Source organism: Populus nigra, chromosome 18, assembly GCF_951802175.1.
Source record: "Populus nigra chromosome 18, ddPopNigr1.1, whole genome shotgun sequence".
Taxonomy (NCBI): Eukaryota; Viridiplantae; Streptophyta; class Magnoliopsida; order Malpighiales; family Salicaceae; genus Populus; species Populus nigra.
In genome coordinates, this window is record NC_084869.1 from 14001860 (window position 1) to 14013446 (window position 11587).

Consider the following 11587-nt stretch of genomic DNA (forward strand, 5'->3'; position numbering starts at 1 on the left):
AATGTAATTTTAGGCGAAAGATAAGGATTTCTGGGACAGGTACTTACTTTTTCTCTGTCCTTTTCCATGTATAAAAGAAGGCATGATAATAGCATCTATGCTATTTTGAAGTGTCAAAATATTAATATGATATTTTAAATGTAGTTTTTAATTTTACGTGTATATATTTCAAAGTAAAATTAAAAGCCATTAATTTGAAGAGTCACTTGTGTATTGAAGAGGAGGAAGAAGTTAAGCAGTACGGACTTTTGAAGTTATCTTCTTTTCACATCGACCGCTTTCATAATGCATTCCCATTAATTAATGGAGCTAGCTATTAATTAAGAGGAAATTAAAGGCTAAAGGATAGTTCTTTAAGTAGCTGTGCTTCTTCTTTTACCTCCTGCGTTGCGTTTGGAGATGCCCTAATTAATGCTTAAAGTCGGATGTTCTTTAACCAAAATCCGGGACAAGGCAAGGCATAAAGGCGATAGGAATTAGGATGCAGCAAAGCAAAAGGCAGAGAAGAGTATAGTTCATAGATGCTTCTTCTAGGCTTGCACGCGGGTTCAACACGGGAAGCATGCATTGAGCTAGACCGGCCATGGCTCCCTGCGCCAGAAACATAATTGTCATCATCAAATACACTATTCCCTTCTCTTTCTTTATAAGCGGCCCGGCCCGTGTGCTTAAAATCGGGCTAGTGTCTCGTCAGCGATCCTTTCTTGTTTTTATTTTATTTTATTTCTCTTTTCTACTCTTGTAAATACACTATAATCTTCATTTTTTTTAATTTTAAATTCAGACCATTAAGTTTTAATTGTTGTTTTTTAGTTTTTTTTTTAATTGAAATTTTGTTTGCTTTCAATTTTACCTTGGTTCTTAATATGTATATATAAGGCGCTTCAATCCAGTCTTTTTACTTTTAATTTTTTTATTTTTTTATTTAATTTTTTATCAAAGTTTTTATGGCTTGTAATTTGATTATTCAAATCAAGTTTATGATTTTTGTTTTTTAAATGATAATAGTGATTTCAATTTAGTCCCTTTTCTTTTGATTTCTTGTTGTTTTTCTTGATGCTTTTATCAAAAATTTTATAGTTTCTACTTCTATTCTTCGAATCAAGTTCATGGTTTTTATTTTTTCAATAATAATAATAACAGTAATAACAATAATAATTACATTAATAATCATGGTAATATTGATGATGACGACGACGATTATAATTGTAATGTTAGTTATAATAATAATGATGGTGATTATTATAATATTATAAAAAATATGATGAAAATAATAATATTGTCGATAATGATAACAACAACAACATTAATTAAATTAATAATTATAATAATGATGATGATGATTGTAATAATATTAGTAATGATAGTTATGGCAACAATAATAGTGGTAATAATAGTTAAAAAAAAATAAGTTGTAGTTTTTATAGTGTTATGGTGACAACAATACTATTGATGTTGTTATTGCTACTACTATTATAAATAATAATAATAGTGATGACACGAGGGGGAAGAAGAATAATGATGATAATAAAAATACTAATAATAATTGTTGCGATGATAGTGATAACGACAATATCAATAGCAACAACAACGATAATGATGATGATTAGGTGTTGATTGTTAAAATAGTAATAATATTAATAGAAATGTTGCTATTATTATCAATAATGATAATATTAGCAATAATTGTGGTAATGATAATAATAATAACAACAACAACAGTAATTTTAATAATAATATAAATAATTATGATGGTCATAATGATAATAATAATAATGATAGTATTACTTGTTAATAATAGTAGTTATAGTGATCTTGATTTTTTTTTGAATTTTTTTTTAAATCCTTTGGCATGAATTAATTTTTTTTAATTCATCCTTTAATATTTATTTATTTTTAAAATTAAACTTTGTGATTTTTCTATCTTGGATGCTTCAAGTTTAATAACTTAGTTCATGAGTTTAAAATGTTAAAATATTTATATAAAAAAAGCTTTATAATTCTTTTAATTTTTAACCGGGTTATTCCAATTACATAATTTAGATTGTGGGTTTGATGAGATGTCTCGTGTTGGCCTAGCTCTAATTAACATTTTTACATATTTGTTATAAATGGTTTTTTATATATACATTTGCTTATTTTCAGTACACGAACATTATTTTTTGTTAAAAAAATATTCAGCCCCGTAGCGAAGCGGAGATACGAAGGCTAATATACACTAAACAATATTTATCTAAAAGAACTTGCCTAAGAAAGGAAATGAGTATTGCATGCATACTATATTATAAAATTATAAGATGGATACTATAATTTAAAGTGTTGAACTTGCTGGGTTACAATAATAAGACTAATGGAGTTGAGAGCCAGATGCCTTTGTTATTCAAATACATCAAATTAAACACCTAATGTGATGGGTGATATATATATCTACGTTTAGGCAGCACCGTGACAGGTTCGGTATAAAGTGAATAGAGATTTTGAATAAAACTATAAATGGACCTTTTAAAATATTAAAAAACCACATGTATTTTTCATTATTTTTTATGTATATTTAACAAGCGAAGCCTTGAGAAATTTTCATTATGTAATTAGGATCTTTTATCATATCAAGTAAGAGCAACCTACAAGTATAATTAAGTAATAAATATATGTTATTTATCTTTTAGGCCTTTAATTTTATCAAGTGAGAGCTTTGAACCATTATATATCTAAATGATTCCTCGCTTAAGTCGGCTATGACCATAGGCTAAACTAGGCAAAACTCAAAGCCATTATTTGTGTCTAAAAATCCCTTTGAAAACAAGAAAAGTGTCGATACATACAGATTAGAAGAAGAAGAAGAAGAAGAAGAAGAAAAGTCTCTGAAGATTTTTGCAGATGATTCTCAAGATGGACATGGCATATATGCAATACATGTACGAATTAAGCGGTTCATTCCCTATAATCTTATATATATATATATATATATATATATATATATATATATATATATATATATATATATGGACAAACTTGAAGAAATAAGTATTTGGTATTTGTTAAATAATTAAGTGATAAAAAGGAAAATAAAAAAAATTACGGGTCTATTTTAATTAGTGATAAAAATAATAAAGTGAACCACTTACTTTTTTGAGATAGTTTAAGGCCACGCTTGATTAATGTTTCAATATAAAAAAAACGTAAAAAAATAACAAATAGTTTAAGGTTACATTTGATAAATGTTTCAGCATAGTAAACCAACAGATACAGAAATGAAAAAAAAAACATATTTTATTAAAGGAATAAAGACACGAAGACATAAAACAGATAAAAAAAAGACAAAAACATACTTTATTAAAATAATAATTATATAAAAATATAAAATAAATTTATTTTTATTATTTCTATCATTCTTACATAGAGATAGCTATCGACCAATACCTTAAAAACTGCATCAAGTCCTTTTCTCTTCCTATTTTTACTTTTAAGAGTGTCTAAAGCTAATTAATAGATATTGGGCCATATAAGGCTTTACACAATACCAAGTAATTGATATTGGGCCGAATTGGAAGCTCAAATGTAAAACCCTAACTAAAGCGTGAAAAACCCAAAGGAAAGAACTTGCTCCGCGACCTCCCTACACCGCTTCTTCTTCACCTTCTTCTTCTTTGGCCAAAAATGGTGTGGTCTCGTCTCCTCCCAAAACCCTCCCATATCCGTCTCCTCTCTAGATCCCTGATAACTCCACGACCTCATAACTCCACCTCCTCCACTTTCCTCCTACTCAGCAGACCCTTTTCTACTAACGACGACGACAACAACATCAACAACAACAAAAGAGACCAGCCAGGCTACAACATCTGGCAACTTTCCGGAGAAAATGAAGGAAATTTCGATTCCTTATTCCCCCAAGACTCGGACACTGGCGTTCCTCGCATCACCGATTCACCTGTGACCGCCAAGGGGGAGGATGAAGAGTCGTGGCTAAAAGAAGATGAAAATGGTGACGACGGAGGTCGATATATATTTGATCGACTCGAGAAAGATGTGATTAATGAAAGGAGCGTTAGTGATATTGGTGGTGGTGGTGGTGAGTGGCGGACTTCATCGTTGGGGGTGAAGCAGTGGAGTTTTGAGGAGGAGGAGAAGGAGGATAAGGTGTTTGATTTTGGAGAGGGTGTAGTACGGAGTGGTGAAGGTAATATTAATTGGGGCGAGAATGTTCCAAGTGAGAGAAGTGCTGAAGAGGAGAAGATGCTTGAGAAAGAAAAGGAGGAACTCAATGCCGTTCTCAAAGGCAAGCAAGCAAGCTCCTCTTTTCATTTATTTTCACTTCTTTGAATGAATGAATGATTATATAGGCTTGAAGTAGTTACTGGGTTTTTTTGGGAGAGTATTGATAGGGCTGGCTTTAATGAGTAAAGTTCAAGTCTTTACATAGCAATCATGTCTTTCCCTATAGTACAGAGCTTACTGATTAATGAGTAGAGTGTCAAAAATGCTATCTTTGCATGACGCACATTGAAGTAAACTTGCTCTACTTGCAGAAGAATGCATTGAGTGATCCACTTGATAGCATATTGGACTTTCTGGTCTACAAATTCTGAAACATAATTAATTTATCATGCGATCCTCTGGACTGTATATGCAGCTTAGGTGTCTCCTTGTGCTTGGGACAATTAACCAATGACGTTATGATAAGCTATTGAGTTAATTTATACACCGGGTTTAGAATTTCACCCTTACTTGATTGCCTGCAAGCAGCAATACTGTTAGAAATGAAATACTCGTCAAAGCTATTCTTTTTACTGCATTACTCGCACCATATATTGAAGATGTAATTATCTGAATCACATCTTGGAAATATCAATAGCAAATCTATGTGAAAGCATATGTATCATTGAGCTGTTTTGTCAAATGGTTTATTCAAAACTATTTCACCCGTCAGCAGTTTTCTATTGTGTTATTCTTTGTGAAAATTATTTTTCATTTAATGAAATTACTGAATGACAAGGTGCAATCTGAAAATTATTTTCTTGCATGTTAACTAATTCAATCATATGCTGGTGTCAAGGCTGGTGATAGTCTCTGAAAGTTTATATTGATCCATATTGCAGGTCCAAATCGTGCTTTTGGTGACCTTATTGCAGCATCTGGAATAACAGATGCAATGTTGGACAGTTTAATTGCCCTCAAGGATTTTGATGGGGTTGAAGGATTGCCTCCTTTAAGTGAGTTAGAGGACATGCGTTATGAAAAGAACATAATGAAATCCCCAAGAGCTGAAATAGAACGCCAGAAACAGGAAGAAATTGCTAGAGCTAGAGTGAGACAGGTAGATGATAAAGGAAGAGCTTATGGAACAGGAAGAAGGAAATGTAGCATTGCCCGTGTTTGGGTTCAACCTGGTGATGGAAAATTCATTGTTAATGACAAACAATTTGATGTCTATTTCCCAATGCTTGATCATCGCGCTGCCCTTTTGCGACCTTTCTCTGAGACAAAGACCTTAGGTCTTTGGGATGTTACTTGCACTGTCAAAGGCGGTGGTGTTTCAGGTGAGCTTAATTGTTCCTAGTTCACAGAATATTACATATTTTATTGTTTTCTCTCTTTTTACTTAAGGTGCCATCCGCAATAGCTCAAGTTAACCCTCTGTAAAATTAAAGAAAACTTGTTTTTTCTCTCACTTACAACATATAATCTGGTTTGCACCCTTTTTTTTTTTTGTAATATGGTACAGAGATACTTCTCTTGCTAGATAAAGTGCATAGACTTATTTTGTAGTTTTCATTAACTCTTATTTTTGGTATTTGACAAGATTCTTTTCTCCTCTTGCATGGAGTATATTGTTACAGGCAAATAGCTCTTTCTTTTTTAATAAAATTTAAAAACAGCTCCAATTCCATGAGTACATGAGATTAAGTTTATTCATGTTATGGTTCTCTTATTGTAGCATCTTCTTAAAATGCTTTCCTTTCTCCTGGTGGCTTACCTGCTTGTTTTCATTTAGTGGTTGATCCAGAAGTTAGTTCATCACCTGTGTTTTCTTTTCTTGTATTCTAAGTGCCTTTGATTGATATATTGAATCTTATTTTAAGTTGATTTTAACAATTGTCTTGTGAAGGCAGCCTCTAAGTTTTTGGAAAGCTCTGTAAGCAAATTCTTCTGAACTTTGTTGCAGTGAAAGATGGAAGGGTTGAAATTGTAAGGGAGTTCAACATTTTTAGACGTAACTAGCCTTTGAAACCCGCAGTATTTTTATAGTCTTTCAGTGCAGTATCCAGTTGTCTGCATGCTCCATTTTCCCTTTGTTATCCTTCTCCTGGCCAATGCTCTCCATTTACCTTGCACAGACAGGATTGTGTCTCAGGATATCAGCATATTAGTTAAACTATAGCTGGGAACTGATGGTTAGTTGAGTTGAGTCATTCTTGTGGTTGTTATCATTGAACCTTTCCCCCATTTATCCTAATCCAACTGCTATTCTCATTTGTTATTGCCCACGGTCATAAACCACTATCATTTGTCATCAGATAAAAATCTTTTTTTGTTTTGCTTGCTAGTTTCTGAGCAAGAGATGAACTCTATTTCCTATTCCATTTGCTTACCTTTTATCTTAAGTATGTAAAACTTTGGATATGCCAGAATATAAGTACATGTCATCTTCTACTGTTGCATGGTGGAAACTCAAAATCAGAGGTTAGCATTATTGCACTATGTCTGCAAGGGGTGATTCTAATTTAGTGGTAATTGGTTGGGCAATGAAGTAAAAGCCCTTCTTGATTTACACAAATTCATTTGAAACCAGATACTCCTAGCTTTCATGTGAAATAATATTGAGGATGTCATTTCATGAATCATAGTTCTCTTTATCTAGACTTTCCTTGTGTTTCTCTTGGTATGAAATTCTTTTTCATACAATCACAATTACTGCAATGGAATTTTGAATTGTTTTACATCTAAAGCATGTGCTTTATTTATTTAACTTTTTTTATGAGTTCCTTGCCATTTTTTTGTGATTGAATTTTGGAATTTCATTAGGTTCCAACTTGTATCTGTGAAGGTTGTGTTCGATGATTGTCTTTTCAGGCCAGATATAAGTGATTGCAGGGGGGTTTTTTATTTTTGTTTTTATTTTACTTTTTATCCTTTTTCCCATCAAATGGAGAATGGCTTGACCACTGTTATCTTCTTTATAACATTATGCTTAACGTATATGAGAGTTGAGAACCACATTCTGCACAACGTAATTTTTAGTTCAAATCATTTATATGGTGACAGGTCAAGTTGGAGCCATTCAGTTGGGGATCAGCAGGGCCATGCAAAACTGGGAACCAGACTTGCGTCCCACACTCAGAAGTGGTATGCTTACGAAGCATATTGTTTTTGTTTTAAATGCATCTCTTTTATATCAAGCTTTGCTGTAATGAATAAATTAACATATTATTGGCTGTGAAAATCACACCTCATTTTGAATGACAGCACACTGCCTCATTTTGGTCCCAAACTTGGCTCCTGGTTCTAAATACTAGTTCTTCTGTGATGCACTTCTTCCATCATAAGCTTCAGGTCTTCACTTGTGTTAGATATAATCGATATCTAATATGTTTATTTTTGTGTTACCAGGCGGTTTCTTGACGAGAGATCCACGTGTGGTTGAAAGGAAAAAACCAGGAAAGGCAAAAGCAAGAAAGAGCTTCCAATGGGTCAAACGTTAATCAAAGTACACAAGTTCTGCTCTGTTGTACGACTGCTTGTCCATGAAACCTCAATATTCAAATTTACATCATGACACAATAGTGTGAGGTTCATTTGGCTGACAGTGAAATATCTCATGGTGGTAGCTTGTAATCCATATTTACATCACCAGTCTTTGGAGGGCCTGAGAAGGATTTCTTATGTTTTCCTATTCTTTTGTCCTTGATGATATGAAATGCAACCATTTCAGATTTTGTTTAGTTTTCATGGAAACATTCCAAAAACCAGTGTTATTCAAGCCGAATAACTTGTTTCAGTAGGTGAAACTCGTTTTGCACTTGCAGTAATGTGCTGTGAAATTCCTTTCTGAATACTGAACCTCTGCTCTTTGTTCGAATACGTCTCTCATATGACGAGAGACTAGTGCACCCTAAAGTTCCACCGCTCCTCTTTCCCCACTTGACTGGGGGAGGGGGTGAGCTGGTGCAGTTGCAATTTGTATAGAGATAAATAATATCTTATTTATTTATCATAAATTTAATAATTAATAACTGTGTCCTCATGATTTTAGTTTGAAAGTTAAAAATCTATGACTAGTAATTAGTAAACAATCCTGAAAGCATATCTGTGGGACAATTGTTTTCAACTAAAAAAATTCTTACTACAAAAAACTTGAAGACAAAAATAGTCTCTTAAATGACACTTAGACATTGGATTATATGATATTAGCATCTCAATTAATAGACGGCCAAGTAAACAGTGGGAAACCGAAAATACAAAGTTTCTTGCAAATTCTAAAAATGTTAGGGATCAATTTCAGAATTGACTAAACTAAAGGGACGACCTAAAGCAAAACACAACATTCGAAGAGAAGGGATGGAGCTATACCTGTGGCGGCCTATTGCTACTGAGCTTTGACAAACTCAAAGTAACAGTCTTGTCCATTTACCATCACAACCTTCTTCAGAGAATAAGGCCATGCCATTCAAAGAAAAAACCCTAAACCCTAAAATCAGACACTATAAAGTGAGGTCGAGTTGAGCGGCAAAAGCTCGGTGTTCGCCTCCCTCCCATCTGTTTGCAGCTCAAGCCTACTTCTTTTCTCTCTACTTTCTTCTAAGTCTTAGCGGCCAGAAGCAGAGATGGCTCCCCCAAGAGGTAGATAAAGTTTTTCACTTTTTTCTTGTTGCAAGGCTTGATAATTGTGTCGTTTGCTCTCCCAGTTCACAGCTAAAGTGATGACATTTTATCAATGGTTTGTCTTATTATTTACGAAACAAAGTCTCTTGTATTTCCTTTAATTCCCGAAAGTATTAAACTTTATAATAAACATTAATACCATCTCTAATGACTTAACTAATCTTTATTTTTTTTTCTTTTTTTTGGTTGAAGTGGTTTTTTTTTCTTGCTTTACACTGTATACATTATTGTTTAGAGCATGCCCTGTTTTTTTTTTTTTTTTATATATATATATATATATATATATATATATATATATATATATATCCGTGTGCATATATGAGCAGGACGAGGTGGCAGTGGTGGTGGGTTCAGGGGAGGCAGAGGTGATGGAGGAGGCAGAGGCAGAGGTTTTGGAGGAGGAAGAGGAGGTGGGGGTGGAAGGGGTAGTGCCATAAAAACCAGAGGTGGTGGGGGAAGAGGCCGTGGTGGTGGAAGAGGCCGTGGGGGTGGAGGAATGAAAGGTGGGAGCAAGGTTGTAGTGGAGCCTCATAGACATGAAGGGGTGTTCATTGCTAAGGGTAAAGAAGATGCTCTTGTTACTAAGAATATGGTTCCTGGTGAAACTGTCTACAATGAGAAGAAGATCTCTGTCCAGGTATTACTTTTGTTCAAATGTTATCTCCATTGATGAAATTGCATCTTTTGTGAAGACTCTGGAATGTTCATTCTCTGTTGCATCAAGTTTCTCTTTTCTTGTTTGGAGAATATGTTGTGCTGTTTTATTAGTCTTATTAAATCATGCTTTTCTTCTCAGAATGAAGATGGAACTAAAGTTGAATACAGGGTTTGGAACCCCTTCCGATCAAAATTGGCTTCTGCCATTCTTGGTGGTGTTGATGATGTTTGGATCGTAAGTTAATTCAACGGTTTGATAGAATTTGTTTCAAATAACCTGCTTATTGACAATGTGTGCTCTCGTCCTTTTGTTTTCTTGTTGTATCAAGAAACCTGGTGCTAAAGTTCTTTACCTGGGTGCTGCTTCTGGCACTACTGTTTCTCATGTATCTGATATTGTTGGCCCTGTAAGTATTATTTATTTGTAAATTATAGTTTCCTTCGTTGTCTACTCATAAGGATGTGGCGTAAAATGTTTAATTTGTTTGTAGACTGGAGTGGTATATGCAGTAGAATTTTCTCACAGAAGTGGCAGAGACTTAGTTAACATGGCAAAGAAACGCACCAATGTTATTCCCATCATTGAAGATGCCAGGCATCCTGCCAAGTACCGCATGCTAGTTGGCATGGTTGATGTGATCTTTTCTGATGTTGCTCAGCCTGATCAGGTTTTCTTCTTTTGTAATAAAGTTCAGATCATTCCTTCTAATGAATTACAGCCCCGCTGTGGAACAACTATCACCATTTTGGAAAAAAAATTGAAATCTTGTTTTGAATTCTTCAAATGATTTCCTACTGAATTATTTGTTTGTACTGAATGAACATGGTTTTTGTGTTTTCTGTTTCTGCCAAGTACTAGCACTAACTCCATTGACAATATCATATTTCACTTATTTCTGTGATAATTAACTATAGTTTCTTCATGTTTTTATTGGTTTTTCACTCTAATTGGCTTCATTATTTGAAAATTTTGGAAGTTTTTTCTTTTTGGCATCTGGCTGGGACTACTGGGGTATCGAATCCCTTTCGATCCCCAAGCTTTCGTCTCTCAGTGTCAGTGTTGGCCCAGCAATGTGTTCTCACTGTTGGTTTATTTCATTCAAGGCATTTTAGTTTCTTTCTTATGATACTTTCCACATTGATTGGAATTGAAGCGTATAAGTCCACGCATATGATGAATTTACTCGGATTCCCCTTCAAGACTTAATGGGTGATGTAAAATCGAGTTTCTGATGCTTGCTGAAATACCAAGCAGCTTTTCCCCGTATCATTGACACTGAAATCCTTTTGAGACTTCTATTATTTTCTTTATTATTACTTGTTTGTAATTTTTAAAATCTAGCATACGATGAAGTACTCGGATTCCCCTTCAAGACATCATGGGTGATGCAAGACCGAGTTTCTGATGCTTGTATGAATCATATAATTTTCTTATTTTCAGTATTTCAAATGTGTCATCTCTCTTTTCTCTCCTGGACACTTTATTTTTCATCCTTTTTATGTATTTTCAGAAATTTTCTGTGCTTTTTATTCACTGTGTAATTGTTGTCTGCTTTGAAATATACTAGTTTGAGAGTATGAGTGGAGTATCATTATGCGATGCATGGAATGTTATTACGTTTACATTTTATATTGTCAGTTGTGCTTGCAGGAAATTGCTGCCATGTTGTTTTGCTTTCCTTCAAGTAAATTTTAGCTTTTTTATACATCTTGTTGATCCTCTTGTATGAAAAAGGGAGCTTTAATTGATCAAATCCATGTGATTTTTATCCATTGTCATGTAAATGCAACTTTTTGTTAGAGGCAGCAGTATTTAATATTCACGTCTAGAAATGTCTAAAAGCTTGCACTATGTATATATTGGGGATACCCATAAGGATGTTTTAGTGGCTAGCTTCATTATGATAGATGTCTGTTTATGTTTCAATTAAATATCTATATAGCCTTGTGTTCGGTCTGTGATTATCAATTTGCCATTGTAAAATGTGTCAAAGCTCCCATGTATCATGCTTGTTTAGCTCATTCCCTGACTAGAACGGTCACTGGACCT

The 11587-nt window shown here is 33.8% G+C and overlaps 2 protein-coding genes and 2 non-coding genes across 5 annotated transcripts; all 4 read left to right on the top strand.

Moving 5' to 3' along the window:
* Window positions 1-3574: 3574 nt before the first annotated feature.
* On the top strand, window positions 3575-7934 carry LOC133678723 (small ribosomal subunit protein uS9m). Of its 2 annotated transcripts, XM_062101186.1 has the most exons (4): window positions 3576-4276; window positions 5097-5537; window positions 7264-7344; window positions 7609-7934. In XM_062101186.1, exons 1-4 carry the CDS (start codon window positions 3658-3660, stop codon window positions 7698-7700), a joined length of 1233 nt encoding a protein of 410 aa, XP_061957170.1. In that variant the 5' UTR covers window positions 3576-3657; the 3' UTR covers window positions 7701-7934. The 2 variants fall into 2 exon arrangements, with proteins under 2 accessions (XP_061957171.1, XP_061957170.1); XM_062101187.1 differs by lacking the exons at window positions 7264-7344; window positions 7609-7934 and adding an exon at window positions 7024-7257 and having other exon boundaries at window positions 3575-4276.
* A 628-nt stretch (window positions 7935-8562) lies between these two features.
* Window positions 8563-10966, top strand: LOC133678161 (rRNA 2'-O-methyltransferase fibrillarin 1-like). Its single transcript, XM_062100386.1, has 5 exons — window positions 8563-8838; window positions 9207-9517; window positions 9677-9772; window positions 9867-9944; window positions 10029-10966. The coding sequence occupies exons 1-5, from the start codon at window positions 8823-8825 to the stop codon at window positions 10323-10325; spliced, it is 798 nt and encodes a 265-aa protein (XP_061956370.1). The 5' UTR covers window positions 8563-8822; the 3' UTR covers window positions 10326-10966.
* On the top strand, window positions 10703-10774 carry LOC133679018 (small nucleolar RNA snoR60). The gene has a single exon (XR_009836082.1). It is a non-coding gene; the product is annotated as a small nucleolar RNA snoR60 (small nucleolar RNA).
* LOC133679019 (small nucleolar RNA snoR60) lies at window positions 10877-10947 on the top strand. The gene has a single exon (XR_009836083.1). It is a non-coding gene; the product is annotated as a small nucleolar RNA snoR60 (small nucleolar RNA).
* Window positions 10967-11587: the final 621 nt, after the last annotated feature.

Excerpts from the sequence above, each read along its gene's own strand:
- LOC133678723 (XM_062101186.1), top strand. The coding sequence starts at position 3,658 with ATGGTGTGGTCTCGTCTCCTCCCAAAACCCTCCCATATCCGTCTCCTC. Across the intron at positions 5,538-7,263 it reads CAAAGGCGGTGGTGTTTCAG|GTCAAGTTGGAGCCATTCAG; the intron begins GTGAGCTTAATT and ends ATATGGTGACAG. Across the intron at positions 7,345-7,608 it reads GCGTCCCACACTCAGAAGTG|GCGGTTTCTTGACGAGAGAT; the intron begins GTATGCTTACGA and ends TTGTGTTACCAG.
- LOC133678161 (XM_062100386.1), top strand. Across the intron at positions 9,773-9,866 it reads GTGTTGATGATGTTTGGATC|AAACCTGGTGCTAAAGTTCT; the intron begins GTAAGTTAATTC and ends TGTTGTATCAAG. Across the intron at positions 9,945-10,028 it reads TATCTGATATTGTTGGCCCT|ACTGGAGTGGTATATGCAGT; the intron begins GTAAGTATTATT and ends ATTTGTTTGTAG.